Source organism: Helianthus annuus, chromosome 16, assembly GCF_002127325.2.
Source record: "Helianthus annuus cultivar XRQ/B chromosome 16, HanXRQr2.0-SUNRISE, whole genome shotgun sequence".
NCBI lineage: Eukaryota > Viridiplantae > Streptophyta > Magnoliopsida > Asterales > Asteraceae > Helianthus > Helianthus annuus.
In genome coordinates, this window is record NC_035448.2 from 142,645,567 (window position 1) to 142,671,297 (window position 25,731).

The window sequence follows — 25,731 nt, forward strand, 5'->3', positions numbered from 1 at the left end:
AGAACTTTAGGAATTTACTGCTACAACAGGTAAATACTTTTAACTTATTTTCCCTATACGGGCTTGGGATACGGTATATTAATACCGCTTGGTCGGGTGTGGGATTATTATGTCGGATTGTGATTTAATAAATCCGCATAACCCGTTTTCATCTGTATTGTTTGATAACATAAACATTTGAGGGTTAACGATCGTGTCCTCGATATCCTTGGCTCATTTAAGTTATTAATGGCCACGACCTATGCACGGGGTGCAGGCATGCACCTGACAGATGCAAATGCTACATATTAATTTACCCACAAGTTGGGGATAACTCCTCTGTGGGTTCTATAAGTGGTGAGTCAGTTAATCATGTCCGGTTTGTAAACCGGCCCCACATGTATGACAAGCATGTAAAACTGTATACAAGATTTTAATAAGATTGTCCCAAGTTATAAAGGATTTGTGCCTTGTGCATTTAAACCAATTTTCTTAAATGTTTTCAATACGAGTCAGTTAAATTGTATTTACCAGTGTATACTGACGTATTTTCCTTAAGATTGAATTGACAGGTACTTATCGAAATAGGCTGGAGCTATAGGGTGTTGTAGAGGATCTTGCAAATCCCATAGATACCCGGAGTCTGTAGTTTTTGTTTCTTTGTACTTTATGATCCGCATGTGGATCTTATTACATTCCAGTCTGTATTATTCTTGTACTCGAACATCGACAGACAGTATGGTTTGTAATAGTTTATTTACCAGCCTTCCGCTGTGCTATATATTTGTGTATGTTGACAATGATGATATCAACTACGTCACGATACTCCCCACCGGGCCCACCGGTAATACGTGGAATTATTGGGGTGTGACAGGTTGGTATCAGAGCCAGGTTGAGTGAATTAAACACTAACCTTTTGTGTTTAATCTCAATGACACAATAAGCACATTCCTTAGACTCTCGAGTCTAGGCAAATGACCTAGGGTGCATCTTTATTTTTCCTTCGCTATTATTCTGTTTTATTTTATTTTGTTTAATTGTTTCAACAGGAAATTTACCATCATGCCTCCGAGACTAAGAGGACGTGGCAAGGGTCCCATGCGTGGAGGACCGTCATCTGCAGGACCATCTCATAGACGCACTCCATCGGCGTCTTTTTCCACCTCCGACTCCCGCGATATGTGGGGTCAACCCTTCGAGCCGGCAAGACACTCAGTCTCGCTCAGCTCTTCACCATCTTTTCATCCGTCTTTCGGACCATTTGCTCCAAATGAGCCCGAACAATCTCACCATTCGCGTGAATCATACCCACCGCATAACTCTTTGCAATCTCATTCATTTCATCATTCTGAATCCCCCTACTCTCCAAGACAATTCAACCCAGCCGACTATGTGAACGACTTCCTTGGCTATAACCCATTGGGCCCTGAGGACCATTTCTCTCAGGAAATGGAAATGGATGATGACCCTGACCCGGAAATGCAAACAGGAACCCCGGGCCACCCTATCAGCATATCTAGTGGGTCTCCGTTCCAGGGATCTCCTTATCATGGACCCGACTCCTTCCAAGAGAGGATGGCTACCTATGACTGGTTCTTTACTCCATCTTATCATAACTCTCCGGCTCAACCACCTTTAGATGATCCTCAACTTCAAGTTGTCTCACCACCACCACTCCCGGTAGAGGAGCCACCGCAGCAGCCACCACAACCACCTCCCGAGCCTCCAAGGCGAAGGAGGAACGCTCGCATTTCCGTTAGAGGAGGACCCCGTTTTAGTTCTCCTCGAGGGTCGAGTTCCTATCCCCCTATTCCAGAGGACCCTCAGATGGGTGGGCCCTTAAATGCGGCACCGGAGGCTGATCCTCCGCAAGCTTCTTATGCACCACCTATGCCGCCTGTGGGATTTGATAACCCAATTCCAACGTACCCAGGTTCTTCCGGGTACAATCCTTATGGAGACCCGTCGGGATATCCATTGGGCTATGGAACTCATGACCCATATCTTACGGCTGCGCAGTATCATCACCTTTATCCTTCTTCTTACCCCCCTATGCCTCCAACTGACTACCCTATTCAGGGTTATCAGTATCCTCCGTATCAGCCACCTCCTTCCCAGTAACTACAGCAGCAGCAACAAAATCAGGAAATCTTGGAGAGGTTGGACAAGGTTGAGCAGAAGACCAAGAAGAACAAGGAGAGGCATAATAGCTTCATGAAGGGCCTTGCCAACCTTATTAAGGGGAAGAAGAAATAGAGGGTTGTTTTTGTTCTTGTTTATTGTAATAATGTCCCTGCGTGGACATTTGTTTGAATTCCGTATCAAGTCCCTGCGTGGACTTATTTTCATTCCTGTATACCCCTGCGCGGGTAGTTTGTCTTTCTTAAGTCCCGTTTAGGGCAATTGTATTCGTTTTCTTCGTAATGAAGTTTTAACTTTGGTTTTAATTGTGTATTTTATCACACCATGTTATTTCCTTTCAATTTATAATTAATCTGCCAAAGAAACTCTTAGAGGTATAACCTAGCCAAAGTATTAATTGGCTATGATGGTACAACCTTTTTAAGATAGCAAATCTCAGTTAACATCTGAAAATACGTTGACATTCCTAGCTGTGCGGTGCGAGGAACCACACAAGCTTCCAAAAGGTACTTGGACCCTTCCAAGTCACATAAAGCCAAAATGATCAATACGAATCCTGGCTAGAAAATATCAGTGTGATGAATAGACCAAGACATCCATTTGAGATGCATGCTTTAAGCAAAGGTGTAAAATGACAATGAAAGTACGATTCATAAACTTCATGTCAAAAAGGCAATGAACTTGGTTCAGACCTTAAAAGATCACTGATTTTTGAGATCATTAATTAAAATCTCAACTCATTCTTATGACAAGCTTCTAAGCTATTTTAATGTCCTATGAAATGAGTTTAATGATAGATAAAATGTCTTCTATGACATTGACAGTTGTGAAAATTTCTATCTTTCCCCTGTCTAGTAATGTGTAGAATAACGCATTATGTAAACCTTTAGTTATGTTATGAAATGGTCTAAATGGTTTAATAATACCATAACCAATGAATCATCAATGTGATAAACTTATATGTAATTTAAATTACTATTATTGTCTATATTATAGCATTCAGAAATGGCTGGCTCCGACGAAGTAAACAGTCATCCAGCACCGGGCAATACCAGAAATAATATTACTGGTGCAGAATTACAAGCTATGATCACCGCTGCAGTCTCTCAAGCGGTTGATGCTAAGTTTAAGGAGCCAAGTATCGTTCGGTCACAAACTCACTCTAAAGCTCATTCTAAATCTCACACTCATAAGAAGAGTGAGTCAGTGCATTCGTCCAACCAGGGTAGTATACCCAAAAGACAGATAGATCTTGAGCCGACCCCTAGGTACACCAAGGGTTGTACCTACAAGTATTTTGTTTCCTGTAAACCGAGGGATTTTACAGGAGAGAAAGGGGCGATAGATTGTATGAAATGGCTAGATGAGATGGAGACGGTGATAGACATTAGCGGCTGCGCTAAGGAAGATGTAGTTATGTTCGTCTCCCAATCTTTTAAGGGCGATGCCCTTACGTGGTGGAAGGCACTTGTACAGTCCACAGGGAAAGTCCATTTGTATAACCTTTCTTGGGAGAAGTTTGTCGATTTGGTCAAGGACACTTATTGTCCTCAACACGAAGTAGAGCGTGTGGAGACTGATTTTCTCACTCTCGTAATGAAGGATCTAGATTGTAGATCTTATGTGACAAGTTTCAATTCCATGTCCAGATTGGTACCATATTTAGTCACCCCTGAGCCGAAGCGCATCGCGCGTTTTATTGGTGGTTTGGCCCCTGAGATTAAGGGAAATGTGAAGGCTTCTAAGCCAACCACCTATAGGTCTGTTGTGGATCTATCACTATCCCTCACATTGGATGTTGTGAGGAGCAGGGCGAAGAAAAATTCTGAAGAAGGGAAGAGGAAGAGAGAGGATGATCAGTCCTCTCACTCGAATAAGAAAGGAAAAGGGAACTCTGGTTCCAAGAAGGGGCAGACTGATGACAAGCCCAGATGCAAGACTTGCCATAAGAGACACTTTGGCAAGTGCAATAGGGACCCACAGGCCAAACCGTGTGGGATTTGCAAGAAGAAAGGGCACAAGTCTGTTGAGTGCCGAAACATCGAGGATGCAACCTGTTATGGTTGCAATGAAAAGGGGCATATTAAGACCAATTGCCCCAAGAATATGAACAAGCCTGAATAGGCTAAGAAGAACAATGCCCGAGTGTTCCAAATGCAGGCAAGGGAAGCGGTGACTGATGATAACGTCATAACAGGTACCTTCCTCATCAATAATATTTATGCGTCCTTTGTAGATCATAAGTTCTGTAAGTTATTGAATTTGCCTATTAAGACTCTAGACATAAAATATGAGGTAGAACTCGCTGATGGTACCTTAGAATCCGCTTCGACTCTTCTTGATGGATGTTCAATATCCATCAAGAACCATTCTATCCCGCTGTCCCTCCTGCCAATGAAATTGGCTGGTTTTGATATAGTTTTAGGCATGGATTGGTTGTCGCATAACCAAGCCCAAATTGCATGTGATAAAAAGCTTATCATTATCAAAACCCCCTTCGGTGAATCAGTCACTATCCAAGGGGACACATAATATGGATTCCCAAGCAATGTGTCCATTCTTAAAGTATCCCAGTGTTTGAAAGGTGGATGTGTCATTTACATGGCACAAGTGACGGTGAATGATCCAAAGCCGAAGATTGAGGACATCCCAATTATTTCAGAATATCCTGATGTCTTTCCTGACAAATTACCTGGATTACCTCCTGAGAGGCAAGTAGAGTTCAGGATCGACATTCTCCCTGGATCTGCGCCTATCGCACGAGCTCCGTATTGCCTAGCGCCTACCGAAATGAAAGAGCTCAGAACTCAATTGGATGAGTTATTAGAAAAAGGTTTCATTCAACCCAGCTCTTCGCCTTGGGGAGCTCCAATTCTGTTCGTGAAAAAGAAGGATGGATCAATGCGCTTATGCATTGATTACCGTGAACTGAATAAGGTAACGATCAAAAATCATTATCCTTTACCCAGGATCGATGACTTGTTCGATCAACTCCAAGGAGCGAGTTACTTCTCAAAGATAGATTTGAGATCTGGGTATCATCAACTTAAGGTTCGAACCGAAGACGTTCCGAAGACGGCATTCATAACAAGATATGGACACTTCGAATTCTTAATGATGCCTTTTGGGCTCACTAATGCGCCTGCAGCATTCATGGACCTCATGAATAGAGTCTGCAAACCATATTTAGATAAGTTTGTCATTGTTTTTATAGATGACATACTTATCTACTCGCGTAGTCAAGTGGAGCATGAAAAGCACCTTCGATGTATTTTAGAACTGCTTCGACAGGAGAAGTTATATGCCAAATTCTCTAAGTGTGAATTTTGGCTTCGCAAGGTTCAGTTCCTTGGACATGTGGTTAGCGAACACGATATTCAAGTGGATCCTGCCAAAGTAGAGGCTGTAATGAATTGGGAAGCGCCTAAGACCCCTACAGAAATTCGCAGCTTTCTGGGTTTAGCTGGATATTACAGAAGATTCATTGAGAACTTCTCAGGAATAGCAGCACCATTGACTTCCTTGACCCGCAAGAATGTGAAATTTATCTGGGGTCCCAAGCAGCAGGAATCCTTCGAGACCTTAAAGCAAAGATTGAGCCATGCTCCGGTTTTGTCACTACCGGAAGGAGTTGAAGACTTTGTTGTTTATTGCGATGCTTCACACACTGGCATGGGGTGTATACTTATGCAGAGGGGCAATGTAATTGCCTATGCATCGCGACAGCTAAAGGTGCATGAAAAGAACTACACCACTCATGATTTGGAATTGGGTGCTGTGGTATTCGCACTAAAGTTGTGGAGACACTATTTGTATGGAACAAAATGTGTAATTTATTCAGATCACAAAAGTCTCCAACATTTGTTCAATCAAAAAGAACTCAATATGAGACAACGTCGTTGGATGGAAACATTAAATGATTATGATTGCGAGATTCGCTACCATCCCGGTAAGGCGAATGTGGTCGCAGATGCTCTAAGCCGAAAGGAAAGAGTTAAGCCGATTAGGGTCAATGCAAAGAGCATTGAGTTGAAGAATAATTTGAATGAAAAGCTATTGGCTGCACAAAAAGATGCCATGTTGGAAAATAATCTTCCAAACGAAAAGTTAGGTGTAACTGTTGAACAGTTGACACCTGGTAAGGATGGAATCCTAAGAATGAATGGTAGAATTTGGGTTCCTATTCAGGGAGGACTTCGGGATGTAATCCTTCAGGAAGCCCATAATTCTAAGTATTCGGTTCACCCGGGAGATGACAAGATGTATCAAGATTTAAAGGCCAATTATTGGTGGATAGGTTTAAAGAAATCTATTGCCACCCATGTAGCTAAGTGCCTGACATGTGCTCAGATTAAAGCCGAACATCAGAAGCCATCAGGACTTCTACAACAATCGGAACTTCCCACTTGGAAATGGGAAATGATAACCATGGACTTTATAACTAAGTTACCCAAAACGAAGCACGGAAATGACACTATATGGGTTATTGTTGATAGACTGACGAAGTCAGCTCATTTCTTGCCCATCAAGGAGACGCATAGCTCCGATAAGCTGGCCCAGTTGTATGTCGATAAGATTGTAGCTCTTCATGGTGTACCGGTGGCGATTATCTCGGATAGAGATACTAGATACACCTCGCACTTTTGGAGAAGTTTCCAACAATCATTGGGCTCACGTCTGAATTTTAGTACTGCTTACCATCCTCAGACCGATGGTCAAAGTGAGCGTACTATTCAAACCTTAGAAGACATGCTTCGTGCATGTGTTATTGATTTGGGTGGTAGTTGGGATGACCACCTGCCTTTGATTGAGTTCTCCTATAACAATAGTTATCATACCAGCATTCAGGCTGCGCCTTTTGAGGCACTGTATGGTAGGAGATGCAGAACACCTGTCTGTTGGGCCGAAGTAGGAGAAGCTCAGATATCAGGACCTGATATAGTCCTTGAGACAACGGAAAAGATTATTCAAATTCGAGATCGCCTAAAAGCTGCCAGGGATAGGCAGAAAAGCTATGCTAATATGAGACGAAAACCCTTAAAGTTTGAAGTAGGCGATAAAGTTTTATTGAAAGTGTCACCCTGTAAAGGTGTGATGCGTTTTGGTAAAAAGGGCAAGTTGAGCCCTAGATACATCGCACCATTCGAGATCCTCGAATGTGTCGGCAGTGTAGCATATAGGCTAAGATTGCCAGAGGAGTTGAGTGTAATCCATGATGTATTCCACGTTTGTAATCTCAAGAAATGTTTAGCCGATGAGTCTTTAGCAATGTCTCATAAAGACGTACAAGTTTACAAAAGCTTGAAATTCATTGAGAGGCCAATAGCAATTGAAGATCGGCAAGTCAAAAAGCTCCGAAGAAAGTATGTACCTATAGTGAAGGTTAAATGGGACGCTCGTAGAGGCCCCGAATATACGTGGGAAGTAGAGTCCACTATGAAGCAGAAGTACCCTCACTTATTTCAGTAAATCTCGGGGTCGAGATTTCTTTTAAGGGGGTGAGGATGTAACACCACGTAAAAACAAGCCCATTGATATGAAGACACGTGTCCTGTACTTAAAACACGTGGGAATTTCATAAGGGACTTAAAGTGTCAATATGCTAAACTCGAGCCTCTGAGTGACACTATGTGGATAATATATTCTTAATCGAAAGGTTAAGTGAATATAAAAAGCCATTTGTGTATATTTATAAAAGTAAGGCTACGGAATTTAATGTGTCAACATGTTAAGTTTACCTCTGAATGACCTTTTAAAAACATTTCCGAAAGCTTTATAAAATATACTACATACACATCCATAAATGGCTATTTGAGAAGTTGTAAATCTCAGATATTAGAAATGGTTCACACTTCAATTCTAAAATGTGATATTCTTAGGCAATACCGACAATTTCTTCATGTGTTGGCAATCTTTGAAAACTCCAAGGGGACACATTGCATGAACACTCAGAACTGATCACTTGGACTATTACACTGAACATGGGTCAAGAAATCAGACAAGGAAATACATGGTGAAGTGTATAAAAATTATAAAATTTTTGTCCTCTGGTCAACGGTTACGGACCGTATAGCCTTAGGCTTACGGTCCGCAAGGAGGTAACTGGCGATGAAAATCAGGTTCGGTTACGGACCGCATGAATGACATCTTACGGTCCGTAAAACACGGATACGGACCGCAAGACCTTCCTCTTACGGTCCGTAAGAGCGTCGCTGGGCAGAATTTTTGGACAGATGTATGTTCTTGCCTTTAAACCGACTTATAGTGACTTGTTATGAAACCATGGACTCTTAGACGGTAATTATAAACCACTAGGACACCTGGGGTGATCCTAGGGCCCTCATAAACACCTGGAAGTGATCCAAGATCATGGGATTCACTATATAAGGAGTACTAGTTCATGAGTTCATAACTCACAATTGCAAACAACTTAAGTTTGGGACTTGCTCTGGAGCTTTCAGCAGTAACAAGTGGACTTGAAGTGTAGAAAAGATTGCTAGGACCATTAGTAAGCTTCTAATTACTCCTTTAAGTTGTTTAATTAGTTTAATTACTTAAAAGTCAAACTTAATGTTTAATTAGTTTGACTTTCGTTTTAATTACATGTGGCTTAACCACTGATCAAATTGAAAGTGGTTATGAAACCACATTAGTATAGGTGATTAACCCCTAAAAGGTTGTCCCCTAATTATCTTGTTTGACTGGTTAAATGTCGGGTCAAAGTAGTTTGACAAAAAGTCAAAGTGGACAGAATTGACTAAAATGATTAAAATTAATAAACCAGAGGTTCTAAATTATGATATAACAATCTAATGACTCGGTAATGACTATATAAACATATTTTATCAGTCCTAATCCGACAATTAATCATCTAAGGGCAGATTATAACCGAAAGTCACAAAAGCTTGACTTTTGCTATGACTTTCAGTTCTGACCCATTCAAGCTTATTTCTTCCATGTTTTAAGCTTCCATTAGGACCATATTACATTGTAGTATAACTCTCTGAAGTTATATTGCATGGTGCCTAATCGTTTGTAATTTATGCTCTTGATCGTAATTATGCTCATTAATGCCTAAAACGCCCTTTTTACATAAAACCGAGACTTTTAGCAATATGAATGAACTAAAACCTTTGCTACTGACATTTAGACATATCCCGAAAATTTGACATCAGTTTGAGGTCTAGAATGGGAGTTATGCTCAATAGCGTAATTAAGGGACTTCTTAGTAATTAGAAAGCGTAATTAGCATAAGGCCCATCTAAACCCGATTTTTATCACCAAACTTTTTACCTACTGATGTTAAATAATATTTTGGGATTTTTAAAGATTTTTATTTATTTTTAAACTGAACTTAACATAGGATTATAGCCTAGTTCCGGCAATTACCGATTTTACCCTTTTCATGCATAAAAGGAGTTTTACATAACTTTTTAAAGCCAAACTTTTTGCTACTGATCATAAATGATAAATGTATTATTTTGAGCCTTATAAACTAACCAAAATATCAGATTTCCTATTTTTATCATATTAGCCCTTTAAATCGCATATTTAGCGTTTTTAGCACCTAGTTTGGGCCAAAACTATATTTATCATTTAAAACTCATAACCTACTGATGTTTTTAAAATAAATTACATAATATTACAGTAAGCTAATGTTTTAAACTCAGAAATCTATTCTTAACCCTTAAAAGCCTATGCAAAATTACCAAAATACCCTTATGGGACCTATTTTGGTTTAAATTGTTTTTGGGCATAAATGTTGATATACTACTGATATATTAACACATTATGAGCATAATAATGATTAAGACCTGTTTATAGCTTGTCCGGTTACCCGTTACGCATATACGCGTTCGGATCGGGTTACGTGACTAGTTTACGTAAAATAGCCGAAACGGGCTTAACCTTGTCATTAAAACCTCATTTTCGAGAATGTGTTTAGTTTACCCATAATATACAAGTATTCAAGCTTGTCGGGTCTAAATCACATTCTATTCCTGTGACAACCCTCACTAAACCAGGTATCCGTACGATTTAATTAATAATTAATTGCTGCTTAATTACTGTGCTTACTTGAAATTACTGATGAACTGCTACTTGATTTCTGATACTTGTATATTCCTGCATCATACTCTATTTACCGTCACTACATTATTTACATGCTGAACCTTAGTGACAAACATGATGCACAAAAGCACAGTAGCACTATGAACGGATAACCTATTGAACATGCTGATAAAGCCAGCATCAGGCAGATACTGCCTCTAAGGCCTGTATGAGCCAGAAATATTTTACTACACCCATAGTGAGTGTAGGGATACAAGGGTTGTAAAACGGCGTCTCTAGGAATAAGATATAATGACTGGATGTGCCTAAAACGTACTCTAAGCACAAGCCACAACACTTTAATTAACATACCAGCTTCTGGCTAACTAATAAAGTGCCAAAACATGAGAAAAATATTCCTGACACTTTGAGAAATAAGTTGTGTCACTAAAAATGTTATTTACGACACTTAAAAGCTTATTTAAGCACTTTAACGGATTACTATCCAACCGAACAACCGGACTATACCCGGAACATGAAAATATTGACATTAACAATATTGGTCTTTTTTTGAGCCAGTTAGGGTCCCTGAGTACCCTAACACCCGCATTAGAACGCATCACACCACTAACCGAGTTAACCCCTAAATCTAACCTACTTAACTAAACTCTAACCTAACTAATCTAGTTGGAATCGGACCAAGACCCCCCCCCCTTGTAACCGGCCCCATAACTAGGGGGACACCATGGTACACACTTTGATTATTTTATTGTTTGTGCATAATATCTAGGAGACATGAAACCCATTGGACTAAGCTCACCCTAATTGTCTATAAGTATCAAGGGTTACACACAAGATCATTATCATTTCATAACACAACCACAACTCTCTCCCTCTTGCTCCACCACTCTCGGCCGAACACCCCTCCCCCTCCACATCCATTTTCGAGTTTAGTTCATTCCATTCCAACATCATACAAGTGTTCAAGGTCACGCATAAGGAGTCTTGGAGCTAACGGAAGGCGAAGGACCTCGTTATCTTGCTTTTATCCACCACTTCTTCGCATAGATTCTTCCCTAGCCCCGAGCTAGAGGTATAACACTTAAAACACCCTCTCGAACTAATCTAAGGTGATTAATAAGATTTGTAACGGTTAAAACTCGGAAACTTGCATTTTGAATCTTTAAAGTCTACTAAATACATGAATCTTGTTGGTTAAAAGCTTAATAATTGTGTAAAAGATGTAGTACTTGAAAGATGTGATTATTTAGGCCCGATCTACGTTGTGGTAGCTTGGATCACCACTTAACCCGGTTCGGTTAAGATCATGGATCTTGACATAAGCTTGTTTCGGACGGTACAAGGGTTAAAAGGTGAAACTCTACCACACGAGAAACATGAACTTGTGTAAAAGTATTTTTACTTGTAAAATAGTGTTTAAAACTAGCAGATCTACGTATCTGCAAGTGGTATTTTCAAAGGACCAAGTGTCGAGAAAATCATGTTTTCTAAAAGTCGGATAACACACTAACAAGCATGATTTTTACAAACCACAAGTGTATAAACACTTGTGAAATGAAGACTTTCGATAAAATAACGATCTTTGTAAAAGATGACGGGAAGATGTAAAGATGGATTTATTCTAAAAACGAGGTTTTTACGAGATTAAACTATTTTATACAAAGATCCACAAAATATAACGGGATCTACACTATAGTTTTCGGAAAAAACTACAAGTTCATGCGATTATGCAATTTACATACTTGTCGACTAGTTTGATGTGTCGGAAATTGTTTGATTGAATCAAGAAGTTGTTGAAATGATTTTGTAAAAGAAAATGATACGCTTGAAAGCGTGGCCACCTCCAGTTACAGGGGAAACTCTGGCGAAATTTTTCTAAAAACCTAACACTTAGAATTATTTACAAGTGTTAGAATTATTTTTGATATGTTTTCAAAATATAATTCGCCATGACTTTATTTAAAAATATTCGGAGGTGGGATTTTCACAAAACTAAACGTGATAAATATATATTCGGTAAATATATTTTCACCACACTGTTTATGATTATTTTGTGAAAATACACAAATATTATTTTTAGAGTAAAAATAATATTTACAAACGTTGACAAATCCAAAATAATACAAACGCTTTCACGATAAACATATAAGTTACAACGGTAATTATTATTACCACACGATTACTAAAACGTAACTTACGCATTATACGGAAATAATTATGAACGCGTATTTTATCAACGTATTATTTTTGGAAAATTATGTGAAGTGGAAATATAATATTGTTGAGAAAAATATTTATATTTGGAATTAGAAATGAAGATATATTAAGTGAGACTTAATATTATAAATTGAACGCACATGTATTAAATCCCCCATCCTTGGGAAGGATATTAACTACCAAGTACATGCAAAATATAAACACGAGATAGTTGTCTAGCTATTTCCCAAAAACCTAAACTATAAAGCTAAGGCACGGCCATCCGTCTAATAGAATTAGTACATGTAGGTCGTCGCACAGCAGACATTCGGAGTACTTGGTAGAGACGCACTGACAGTGAGTTCATGTCCCCCTTTTCTCTTAACTGTTTTCAGTTTTCTAAACTGCGGGGGTGAAATACATGTTACTATTTACGAGTACTTTATACATGGTATGGTTAGCGTAAGGAGGGTTACTACTTAGATCATGTGAGTGGGTAGGCGCAACTTGAGGCCATTAATCCTCATTGTAGGACCGAGGGACAGTAGCGGTAGATCTATCTGGGTGTAGCGAGCCCAGCCCCAGGCCCAACATAACGGACCTCGGGGTGACTTTGTGCCCAACGCAAAATCCGCTAGGTTTGAGTCTTCCTACTTGCACTTCACACATATCAATGGCCTTGCAAACCATTGGTGATCTCTTTTTCCTTATTTGCTACATACCAGGATTTTTGATAAATACAAAGGTTTATATACTCACTTACACATGAACTCGCTCAACATTATTGTTGATTTTTCAACTTACATGTATTTCAGGGAATTAAAAGATCTGGCACGGTATGGCGCGTTTTCCCGCTGCACTAGTTTCCAAGGTCATCCGGGGTTTAGGGAATGTGACTCTTTCCTGGACAAGTCACAGTCCTTAAACTGTGTTTATGTTATGTTTAAGTTGTAATGTTTGTTGAACAAGATTATGGTTGTTAGGGTGTTTCCCGTTAAAACAATGTTATGGTATTTTCGGTTTTAAACTTAATGGATGATCTTGCATATTTTTAAATTCATATAGCTTTTTATGATTAAGCTATGGTATTAAGAAGTCACACCAAATTAACCACGCTTCCGCAAAGCCAGGGTGTGACAATTCCGGTTTCCGTTTAATCTACCGGTTAGGTCCGTAAGGTTTCTTTCTAGCTAGTCGGTCTAAGTCTTTGACTTAAGTAAAGACCCGTTAGCATCCTAATAGATAATTAAACCTTCTATACAGATTTATAGCTTCCGGTAAAAAGTATCTTTCAAGAACTTTAGGAATTTACTGCTACAACAGGTAAATACTTTTAACTTATTTTCCCTATACGGGCTTGGGATACGGTATATTAATACCGCTTGGTCGGGTGTGGGATTATTATGTCGGATTGTGATTTAATAAATCCGCATAACCCGTTTTAATCTGTATTGTTTGATAACATAAACATTTGGGGGTTAACGACCGTGTCCTGGATATCCTTGGCTCATTTAAGTTATTAATGGCCACGACCTATGCACAGGGTGCAGGCATGCACCTGACAGATGCAAATGCTACATATTAATTTACCCACAAGTTGGGGATAACTCCTCTGTGGGTTCTATAAGTGGTGAGTCAGTTAATCATGTCCGGTTTGTAAACCGGCCCCACATGTCTGACAAGCATGTAAAACTGTATACAAGATTTTAATAAGATTGTCCCAAGTTATAAAGGATTTGTGCCTTGTGCATTTAAACCAATTTTCTTAAATGTTTTCAAAACGAGTCAGTTAAATTGTATTTACCAGTGTATACTGACGTATTTTCCTAAAGATTGAATTGACAGGTACTTATCGAAATAGGCTGGAGCTATAGGGTGTTGTAGAGGATCTTGCAAATCCCATAGATACCCAGAGTCTGTAGTTTTTGTTTCTTTGTACTTTATGATCCGCCTGTGGATCTTATTACATTCCAGTCTGTATTATTCTTGTACTCGAACATCGACAGACAGTATGGTTTGTAATAGTTTATTTACCAGCCTTCCGCTATGCTATATATTTGTGTATGTTGACAATGATGATATCAACTACGTCACGATACTCCCCACCGGGCCCACCGGTAATACGTGGAATTATTGGGGTGTGACAAATACGAATACAAGAACAATAAAAAGTACCTGAGAAATTTGAAATTGTAGGCTACCCCAGCTTTTTTAACCAACATTTATAACAACTTTTTTAACCAAGCTTGGCACTTGTTTTGCTTTAACATACGCATGTGCCAAAATGTAGGCTACGCCCGCTTCCCTAGCCTCCATTAGGTCCTGTAACCCAGTGCGTGAACCATCGTCAATCAGGCGTCAACATTTATGACGCATGTATTTCTTGAACCACATGTCTATCTTGGTCGTCCTTGCATAATTGCACGCCTTCTTTTGGACTTCACAATAACCATACCTGAATATGCACTAAGACACCCGGTGCTCTTGTGGGACTATATGGCCCATCAGAAACCGTTCTTCTAGCACATGTGGGAAAGGGAGTGATTTCACACAAAGTAAAATTAGCACTTGATGAAAAGCAGAGAGGTTGGTCACAAAAATGGGAAAAGATTGCAGGGATGCCTGGCATGAGCTTGGTGTGAACGATAAATGAAACGAATGATAGATTCGATTCGGAACCTAAAATGAGACGAATGAAAAAATTGAAGACAATAATGAATGAACAACTTTAATGACTGTGTGATTGAATTATACCTATGCTCAATTCCCAACACCATTACTCATGCCAATTGATGTCCCTGAACAATCATCACCGGTCAATTGTTGATAGTCTTCTTATTGAGTTCTACCACAGTTGGGTATCATCGTTCTTTAGCTCGCCTATCAATGCTTGTCAACCATAGACATTGTACTTTAAACCTATAGTAACATGAGAAGATCGAACAAATTAATTTCTTATTTCTCAACCTTTTAATAGAACTGAATTCGAGGACACTAATCACACTAAAAATAGCTAGGATCAGTATCTAGTTAACATTACAAACATCTAATAACCCATATCAATTAACAGAGGTAATCAATCATACAGTCTACAACTATAAAACAAAATAAGAACAAAAAAACCTTTTAGGGTATAAGCTTGATGGAGAGTAGAATCAAGTTGAAGTGTCTTATCAGAATCCTTAATCACATGCTTATAAAGCTTCAATTGCCTGCTCACCAGATATCTATCCTGAATAACGCACTATTGAGAGAGGAGAGAATTGAGATAGCGAATGGTTTTGGACCAGTCGCTCACCAAACAAACTGCAGAATCCTTCAATTACCGTCTTTAATAGGGTATTGCTCCTTCAATGGTCGTCTTGAATGAGGTAACCGGAGACCATCGGTTTCAAAATTGAAGAACTGATTAATTTCAACATTCACTCAATATCGACATTCAATAGGGTTTTATAACTGAAGAACCGATCCGTCCATGAACACCACATCTTCAATTGCATTAAAATGAAAATTGAATTGATAGTTGCGCTGACGGTTTGAATCATCTAAGCATTCTTGATCGGCTCAAGACTTATTTGTGGGCGACTGACATTGAATTGAGGGTAAAATTGGGAGAAAGGGACGAAAGATCAGGGAACAAGCAAGGCTCTTGATCTGCCATCTTAAAATTAAGGGGCAAAAATACATTTTAATCCTAAGGAAATGTATTATATAGTTATATAGATATATAGATAGTATTGGGTAATGGGTAATTAGGTAATGGGTAATGGTAATATAAAGCGTGAAGTGTTTGTACACCATTGTACAATACTATTAAGCATAAAAAAAACAATTAAGCATGATGTACAATAGCTCAATGCATACAAGTGTTACAAATTATATCTATTATAGGAGCCACATGTCGGATAATGTCCAAGAAAAGGGCTTGAAGTTCAAGTCCCACTACATATAGTCTTATGCTTGCTACAGACTCACACACTATCATGGGGTACCCTACGCAATAATCACTTATACTATCGTGTGGCTCAAAGTTGTAAACCCACATTGGGTACAACCATAAGATGCATAATACGTCTACAAAGCTTGATGTAGAAGCTTTAATGCAACAAAATGTTCCAAATTATACTATTATATATTATATAATATATAATGTATAATGTATAATGTACAACCAACAAAACAAGCAATACAACAAAGAAAACCAAAAACATACCTAAAGCATAAAGTACAAATCCACCATGCACAAACATGTTACAAAATTATAATATATAATTTGGAAAGCTAAATAAAGCTAAGACTATGGGGTGGGGGGGCTTGGGTTGGGGGCATTGCTCGACAAGTGGTGATTGTCAGCTCCACCAGACCACTCCAAAAAAGTGGGGTGTGGAAGCGGCGTGAATTAGCGGTGTTGGTGATCTATGTTGGTTTTTTTATATTTTTTTATATACTTGAGATTTATAAAATAAAGAGTTAATTACTGTTTTCGTCCCTGTGGTTTGTCAAAAATCACTATTTCAGTCCATTAGTTTAAAAATTGCGATTTTAGTCCCTGTGGTTTCACTTTCATAACCATTTCAGTCACTGTGGTTTCACTTTCGTAACCATTTCAATCCATTATTCTGTTAAGTACAGGGACTGAAATGGTTACGAAGTGGACTGAAATGGTTACGAAAGTGAAATCACAGGGACTGAAATCGCAATTTTTAAACTAATGGACTGAAATAGTGATTTTTGACAAACCACAGGGACGAAAACAGTAATTAACTCTAAAATAAAACATAAACTTATATTAATTTTAAAAAAGTTACATAACATCCTAAAAATTTAAAAAACTTCTTATTAAATCCAAATAAAAAAAAGTAGTTAATAATTCCTAAAAAAATTAAAGAGTTCGATAAATGTTAAAGTGGAGAACCCACTTAAATTCCGGATTCCCGTCATGCTTCCACTCGATCTTCGCGATCTCCAATCGATCGTCGTGGCTCAGGCACCCGCAGGGACACGGTCGAAACAAACTTTAAATCGATCCAGCTTCGGTTTTAGTTCACACCACTTGTGTTTACGTTTAAATTGTGACGAGCGTTGCCAACTTGTTGTTGGTATTGCTGGAACGTTTGTCCCCAATACGCGGTTTGGCCGCGTTGTAACGTACGTTGTGCATCGACAATCGATTTGACAAGTGCGATCTCCTCCTCCTCCTCCTCCGTCCAATGCACCATGTTTGGTTTTTTGATGTTGGTTTGGTTGAAAAAAATTGTTGTTTTGTGTGAGATTGGTTGAAGAAGATTTGTAATTAATTGTGGAAAAAATGAAGTTTGGGATGAGTATTTATAGGTAAAAATTTGTATTTTTTTTTAATTTTGATTTTTTACATTGAAACCGTCATGCCCAACGGCTATGGCTAACGGCTACCTCAAACAGTCCAATTTCAACAACCAATCCTAGCCAGCCAGCTCAGACCCCCCCCCCCCCCCCCGTTACGCCGGGCTTCAAAGCTATGCTAGCGGGGCAAAACCATGGCCAACGCTGGTACGGTGTGGGTTAGCCAACGTTATCTGGCATCCCCCGCCCCGAAAAACGCCCCACACCCACTAGTCTAATTGAAGTTAATCTACCTAATGTAACCAATGATTTTTTTTACCACGATATAGATTTTTTTTCAACGCCAAATTTAGATCACTGATAGATAACTGGAGTATAATTGTGTCATCAGCGGAACCACTCAATCATATCCATCTCCACTATGCCATCTGCACCACGGTATAGATTTCTATCAACTAGATTTATGAAGGTAAAGCCCCTAATTTAAGTTCAAAATAAAATAAAATGATATTATAAACAAACAAAAGCACGTTCCATGTTAATTCACTTTATTTATTCAACTTGGTCGGTCATAGAAACCCTTGGTCGGTTACATTAATGGTCCTTATGATCTAAAGGGATATTTATTATTCTGCTCACTTTGTTCTTGGCCCATAAATTAATGGAATCATTGAAATCTATTAAAACGCACGAGATTAATAGGTGCAAGTACAACAGGCACCTGAACATAAATGTGTGTATATTAAAATTAGCCTTCAAATGTCACGAATGCGTTACTAATGATCAATGCACACTTTTACTTTTAACAATGCATACATTATTTTTCATTTTCTTTTGCAATACAAACCTTTTATTTTCAAAAAATGAATTATATGATAAAAATAGCATGTCAAATTGATAAAAAAAAAAAAAATCAGTGTGTTTAAAAAAGTTGCATTTTACATATAAATATTTTATTGACATTATTAAAGTCATTAATCACATTGAAATATACATTTTCGTATTAAGCAAATTGTAACTGAAAACAAAAGTAAAATAGGCTTTTTTAGAACGAAACTAAAATAAGCAACCAGAAACAAAACGTTTTAGTGTGACACCTATAATGACTACAATTCTTGCACTTAGGTTTTGAGCTCCTTTAAGATAATTTAACAAACAGCTTGTGCGTATCATCAACATATACTTTTTCTACAAAAGGGCAATTTACAACATATTGAATAAGCACAAAACCAGAAAAAAAAGATTAAGAGACATGCATAAGGATCTTGGTTTTTTTTTTTTTTTTTTTTTTCGTGAAGGACCAGAGGTCTATTAGGTAGGAGTGTTCACGATCTGGTTAAGTCAAGTATGATGAAAATTCCGGTCGAACCATTAACTATGGTTTTTAGAAACGGCAAACCAGATTGGCCAGGTTGGCTGGGTCGGTGGACTGTGAAAATACCATTGTGGTTTAAAAAAGACAAGTCAAATTGCCCTGCTTTTTATTTTATTTTCCAAAATCATTGGTTTGTTAAAAATAATAATGACTCATTAATATACTTTTTTTTAACGGCCAACAAACTCAATCCCGAGCACTCTTGGGGCACCCACTGGACAAACGGAGTACTCCTAGAGTAACCTGAGTCCACCACCAATTCCGGGGAAAACTCGGTAACCCACCCTCCCGTAGGCACGACAGTGAAATTACCGGTAAAACCCGTTTGGCTAAAGGTCCAACCCAGGTTTCCCTGGGTCTCCTATCATTGCCCACCAGTCTGCACCAAGTGAGAGTCTAACCTGCATCTCTCAAGAGAAATGCAAGCTCTCCACCACTTGATCTAGAGATCATTGGCGACTCGTTAATATACTACATACATGAATGCATATTTCAAACATAAAAAATATCTATCTACTATACTAAAAGAATTCATCTTTGCCACATGGCCTATTCTTGGCCAATCATTTTCATCTTGCCAGAGAATTCTTTTTGAGCGGCAATTGGTTTTTCCCCTCTTTACCTTCATCCACACTCTCTCTTCAATCAATTCAAAAATTTTAAAAATTCAATCAGTTCAAGGTTTCTAAAAATATGAAATCTCCATCGTTCTTTGCCAAACCCTAATGAAATCTCCATCGTTTTGTGCCAAACCCTAAAATCGCCAGCTCCGTATCATTCTTTGAGAATATGGGATTCTTATTTTAGATTTTCGATTGCAGTATAATGGAATTTATTTGGCAGCAATCGATTCATGGAAGCATCAGGTAATCAATTCTTCTTTCCAATTTGCATTAATGAAGTTTCAATCTTTTTCTCCTCTCCCACGTCTCTCATACGATCCATCTTATTTCTCCTTCTTATTTTCCCTTCCTACTCAAACCCTAAAAATCAGATGGACGCTTCTTTCAACCGTTCCATTGAGAAAACCCAAAATCCTCCATTGCATCGCACCTGTTTACATCGATTCAGAAATCGCATCCATTGCAACTTATATACATACAGGTCAAGTTGTTTCTCGATCTAGACTGCTCTAAACCTAACATTCTTTCATGATCCGTTTTTAATCTATGTTTATTTGTTGTCAATCATCGAAAAATAACGGTAATTGGTATGATTTCAAGGTCAACGAACTTGTGTTAAAGAGATTAGATTTATTCTGTTCATTTTTTAGATCTGGTTATGTTAATTAAAGAAATTAGATCTAGGTTTATTTTGATGTGTATGAATTTAGAGGTATTGAATGACCCAATTTACATGTCATGACAGTTTCTTCTCCAATGTTCAGAGCAACTATTGTTAATCTTTGAAGCAAGATCTTTTGATTTTTTACATTGTGTTTTTGTTTTTTTACACAACTAGAAAGTAAAAAAATATATATTTACCGTTTTTTACACATCTTATTCACAGCTAGATGGGGAGAAGGTCGATGATCATAGCCGGTATTGTGCCGGTAGTGGGAATGCTATTTGTCAGGTCTGGGCTTGCTGCCAAGCTTGCCTGAGTTAAGGTATGTGTTTAATGCATATAAGTTAACTTTTTTACGAAAAAATGAATGTTAAAAAAATAGGCTTAGTTACTACAGTAACCTACCTAGACTTTTGTTGTGTCTACGATCTTAATTTGTTACAAACACACACTGGTCTTGCTTTCCTCTATTAGTAAAGCCGGATGGCGAGAAGGTCGATGATCATAGACGGTGTTGTGCTGGTACTAAATACCCACTTCTTTATACCAGGTATGTATTATTTGATGATTACAGTTTCAATGGCTTTACATCATATTATTGGTTGAACTTACATCATATTGAGGTTAGGGGTCATTTTTGGTTGTTTTGATTGGATTTGCAGTATGATGTGTTCATTTTATTAGTTATTGTTTAGTTTTGGATAGTGTTGGTGAGTTTTGTGGTATTTGGTTAGGTTGAAGGAATTGTGAAGAATTTGACAATGACTGGAGATCATGATAAGATTACTGCTGTGATTAATTTGTTGACTCACGAATATACTTACTCGCCTCAAGCGAATCTGCGCAAGGTATAGCGAGAATAGTGGTGAGATTTTATTTGCATTGTTTGTGATTGGATGTTTTTTGTTTGTAGGGATGGTTGACTGGCTTAGATGCAACTACTGTTGGTTTGAGTTTTGAAGCTCACAACATCTCAAGGTTTGGATAAATTTTTTGCATTGCTTTTTGGTATGTAATATGTTGATGAGTATGGTGTTTGACTACACTAAGTGGGAAGTTAGTAAAGTTTGACCAAATATTTTTGTTAGGACAGTAACTCACCTTATTCAGAAACATGTTTCTGAAGAGTACTATGAAAAATATAGCATAACTAATAATTAATAAAAAAAAATCACACCTTATTCATATGCAAGACAAAAGATCACCAACTAATATTTCTAATCATATATTAAAATTATACCAGACCCACTAAGCAGTCTATAAACCTGTTAGACAAGCCCTCAAGAAGATTGTTTTCTATTAAATGTTGCCCATCACAGGACCCAGGTGTATCTGTTACTTTCATAACCACCCAAAGCTAAAGCTAAAGATAAAGAAAAAGAATATGGTACATAATTTCCATCATTTGTGAACCAACCAATCAAAATTTATTCATATAGAATTCAAACTTTGACTTCTCTCAAATTTTAAGATTTTTTGTGATTTTATTTATTATGCTAATTTACGAAGTAACTTCAGTTTCAATAAACAATAATAGTGACCCATTTTATTACAAATGGGTCGAGTCAGGTTATGTTTGACATAAGGTGTAATTTTTTTATCAGGGGAACTGGTCAGGAACGTTATTCATACCTTAAATGTTCACATCGACTTAAAGCTTAAAAAATAAAGTGTTTTTTTTCTTTTAGGGGAACTAGTCGGGTATTTTCTGAAGAATAGTGCAAATCAGCTTAATACATATGGGTATATTTTGCTTATTAGGTTATTTGACACTTTGCGTATCAACTGATTAATACTTTCAGTTTTTGAACTCGGGTTGTTCATGAGTTGAGCTTGATTCAGGTAAAGGTGAGCTTAAGCTTGGTTCTGGGGGTTGGGTAACGAGTTGACATATGTTTGTGTCAAACTCAATACGAGGCTAGCTTGGTCGATCGACATAGCTACAAATAAATATCGGATTATAAATAATCCAAGTGGTTAAATAACACGATTTGTGAGTTGTGTTTAGGTTATAATATGTTTTGAATGGTTTTTCTGTTAGGGACTTAGTTTGGGCCTCTTTATGGGTGTCAACACATGCATTTGAAAGTTGAAAGCAATGACCAATTAAGTGTATGTTTGACCCATTTTCTCTAAGGTAAACGAGGCAATATGTAATGTTGGATTTTTTCTTTAAATTTAATCTATTTTGGTGATACTTTTGATTCGGTATTGGTTCCCGGCTAGAAACACTTGGATTAAATTGATCGTTTTTGTGCAGTACACACCGACTATAGATATGTGGAGTATTGGTTGTATTGTTGCGGAACTTTCAACCGGAAAGCCACTTTTTCCGGGGAAAAATGTGGTGCATTAGTTGGACCTCATGACCGATCTTTTGGGGACCCCATTACCTGAAGCGATAGCCAGGGTCTGTTTGTTTGCCTTACAATACACATACATAGATATATTATATTTATTTTTGCGTTATTAATGTTGATGTAATCCGATCAGATAAGAAATGAGAACGACCGGAGATACTTAAGCAGCATGAGGAAGAAAAAACCGATCCCTTTTTCACAGAAGTTTCCGAATGCAGTTCCTCTTGCTCTTCGTTTACTAGAAAGAATGCTTGATTTTGAGCCTAAAGATCGTCCTACTGCTGAGGAGGTAATATCTTTACTTTATTTTTTAATATCACATATACCCAACACAAAGTTATAATATTAAATATATTGATTTTTATAATTATGACAACACATATATACCCTTACTTTATGTTAATATTATAAAAATCGGATTTAATGAAATGGGTGTATTTGATATTTAATTTTATTGTTGGGTAAATATGATATTTTTAAAATTTTAGCGATAGATTTCATTTTTTTTAAAAGGTACTTATTTTGCATAATTGTATCAGGCACTTTCGGATCCGTATTTCAAGAATTTGGCTAAGGTTGAGAGGGAACCTTCTGCTCAACCGGTAACTAAAATGGAATTTGAATTTGATTAAAACAAGTGTTTAGATTTTTTGTGGGCTACTCTTGCAGGTCCGGTGGATAATTCAAATAAGCTCCCAAAGTGGAATTATGTGGGTCTAGCACAGGGCAAGTCTCTGGGAAAGAAATGAAGTTGTTTTATGGTGAGTACAATTATCTTATGTAGCTTAACTTCTAATTGTAGACTGTAGTCGCTAAAAGTGTGGGTATAGTTTAATTTTTTCTTGCTAATATAGTAGATTTGGTTAATGGAACAACCCTCAAGACATTTCCAAGGATCCGTTCAGAAGGGGCAACAATATATGAGTTCGGGTCATAATTAGTTTCAACCAAACTCTGTTCGAGTAAAAACAAACCATTCTAAAACATCCTAAGGTTCAATGAAATTGAGTAATACAGAAATTATAGGCAGCTCGATAAACATGTTGTAGTCGGTTCGGGTCGTTGTGACCAGAAGACTCAGAACGGGTCATGAAAGGTTGGGGGTAATAGACTGGTTTATATATCTATTCTATAATCACAATGAGGTGTGACAAGATATGAGATATAAAAGTTAATGAAAAGAGATTTGAAATATAATAATTGGTACTTAGTGAGTTGTCTACTATATAAGAAAAGGGAATATGTTACAGAATAGTAACCAAGTTTCAAAAGTGTTCTAATTAGGCCACTCGTATAGTTTTTGTCCCAATTAGATAACTTAACATTCAAATCGAATCATGTCCTTTTTTCTATGTGTCAAGAAAAAAATGAAGAATAAGATGTTGGGGTCGGATTAATTTAATATATGAAATTATATTTATTAAAAATAAAAACACTTTAATTACATTAAAAATTAAAAAAACAAGTTACAATTCACGTCATCACTCAAAGTTAGCATCAAATAAAAGGGAAAAAAGAAACAAAAATCCACATCACCATGGTTACTTATGAAATGGATGAAAAAACCCTTAATTTTAAGGAAAAATGAATGTTGAGTGACCTGATTGGAACACTTTTAAAACTTGAGTGACCTAATTGGAACACTTTTAAAACTTGGTTACTATTCTACAAAGTTACCCCGAAAAGAAAATGATGAGGTTTAATAGATAGAGATTATACAAAGAACGTTTTGACCCACCCGTTTTCTAGACCCGCTAAGAAGTGATAAATGTGAGACTTATATATATACAAAGAATGTGGATGTAAATCCTAGAATTTTAGTGTGTTTGGATATAATAAATATATGTTATTAAATATATTAGTATTATGTATTTAGACATAGCTCAAACATTTTATGCTATGGGTCAAAACTATGAACTGTTATGGTTGAAATTCTGCATTGTTTTGGGTCAGAATTTTGCACTATTTTAGGTTAGTTCGCATATATTTTTTATAAGTGACAGAGTTTTGTAGGAGCTATATGAGCATAGGGAATGTGATAACAATTAGCTTTATATCAGATGTTAATATAATATACGCTCAAGCTCCAAGGTTTTTTTTTTTTTTTTTTTTTTTTTTTTTTTTTTTTTTTTTTTTTTGAGAAATGGTGGAGTTGAATATAACTATGTCCAGTTAGGTTTATTCTTTTATGCTTTTAGTATAACTTTATTATACATTCACTTTATAGTTTAACATGTGATTTCAACTTAAATTCTTTTACGTATTTTTTACAAGTGCGTTAAAAATTATGTCTTTATTTCACATTTTTATCATAAGAAAAATGACATTAGTCTCATTTTAAGGAAAAAATTACAATGAAGAATCTTTGTTCTTCGAAAATGAAGATGACACGTAGTGGTCTGGATGTTGCATATACAACAATGCTACATGCTTATAACACTGCTGGTAATGATCTTACAATATTATCGTTATAGCGTTATAAGTTATAACTAGAGGTGGCTGCTTTGAAATCTGACCCGTTTACTTCTGAATTGGTCGGCTTTGGTTTTGTACTTTTCTTTTATGTTAAACGGGTCAAATCAAGAAATTAAGTTAAAAGGGAACATGTCACATTCATTGCTCACCCAATAGCAAAGTACTAGCTACCGGCCACTATTTGGCGCACTAAGTTACACATAAAAAGTTAGGAAAATGTGTAAAAAAGCTTATGTATGGTTAACATTGGAACAGGTCATTACAGTTATCGAGTGTAAAAGTGAAGGGGATGTATTTTCAGACAATTATTCAAAGTGACTTCAAACGGTTGGCACTGATCCTGAAGCAATGCTTTTCAACTTTGTACCAATTACTTATCTTCTTAGTGGGGTCCATGGAAGTGGTTATGACGTTGTAAGTTTTTCAAACATAATAATTTTTGTAGCTCGAGTTTATGGTGACAGGACCTTTTTTTCTCTCAATCGTGCACACAAGCCTGGTGTAGAAGACTTGCAATATTTCTTG

The 25,731-nt window shown here is 37.3% G+C and overlaps 4 protein-coding genes across 4 annotated transcripts; all 4 read left to right on the forward strand.

Moving 5' to 3' along the window:
• Window positions 1-1,041: 1,041 nt before the first annotated feature.
• LOC110919713 (extensin-like) lies at window positions 1,042-2,100 on the forward strand. The gene has a single exon (XM_022163974.1). It carries the CDS (start codon window positions 1,042-1,044, stop codon window positions 2,098-2,100), a length of 1,059 nt encoding a protein of 352 aa, XP_022019666.1.
• A 1,026-nt stretch (window positions 2,101-3,126) lies between these two features.
• LOC110919712 lies at window positions 3,127-4,245 on the forward strand. Its single transcript, XM_022163973.1, has one exon. It carries the CDS (start codon window positions 3,127-3,129, stop codon window positions 4,243-4,245), a length of 1,119 nt encoding a protein of 372 aa, XP_022019665.1.
• Window positions 4,246-7,143: 2,898 nt separating this feature from the next.
• Window positions 7,144-7,590, forward strand: LOC110919711. Its single transcript, XM_022163972.1, has one exon. The coding sequence runs from the start codon at window positions 7,144-7,146 to the stop codon at window positions 7,588-7,590; it is 447 nt and encodes a 148-aa protein (XP_022019664.1).
• Window positions 7,591-20,594: 13,004 nt separating this feature from the next.
• On the forward strand, window positions 20,595-23,451 carry LOC110918256 (mitogen-activated protein kinase 15-like). The gene is made up of 7 exons (XM_035985521.1): window positions 20,595-20,921; window positions 21,106-21,219; window positions 21,285-21,349; window positions 22,632-22,781; window positions 22,865-23,020; window positions 23,271-23,333; window positions 23,401-23,451. Exons 4-7 carry the CDS (start codon window positions 22,737-22,739, stop codon window positions 23,449-23,451), a joined length of 315 nt encoding a protein of 104 aa, XP_035841414.1. The 5' UTR covers window positions 20,595-20,921; window positions 21,106-21,219; window positions 21,285-21,349; window positions 22,632-22,736.
• Window positions 23,452-25,731: the final 2,280 nt, after the last annotated feature.

Excerpts from the sequence above, each read along its gene's own strand:
- LOC110919712 (XM_022163973.1), top strand. The coding sequence starts at position 3,127 with ATGGCTGGCTCCGACGAAGTAAACAGTCATCCAGCACCGGGCAATACC.
- LOC110918256 (XM_035985521.1), top strand. The coding sequence starts at position 22,737 with ATGACCGATCTTTTGGGGACCCCATTACCTGAAGCGATAGCCAGG. Across the intron at positions 22,782-22,864 it reads TACCTGAAGCGATAGCCAGG|ATAAGAAATGAGAACGACCG; the intron begins GTCTGTTTGTTT and ends TAATCCGATCAG. Across the intron at positions 23,021-23,270 it reads ATCGTCCTACTGCTGAGGAG|GCACTTTCGGATCCGTATTT; the intron begins GTAATATCTTTA and ends TAATTGTATCAG.
- LOC110919713 (XM_022163974.1), top strand. The coding sequence starts at position 1,042 with ATGCCTCCGAGACTAAGAGGACGTGGCAAGGGTCCCATGCGTGGAGGA.
- LOC110919711 (XM_022163972.1), top strand. The coding sequence starts at position 7,144 with ATGAGACGAAAACCCTTAAAGTTTGAAGTAGGCGATAAAGTTTTATTG.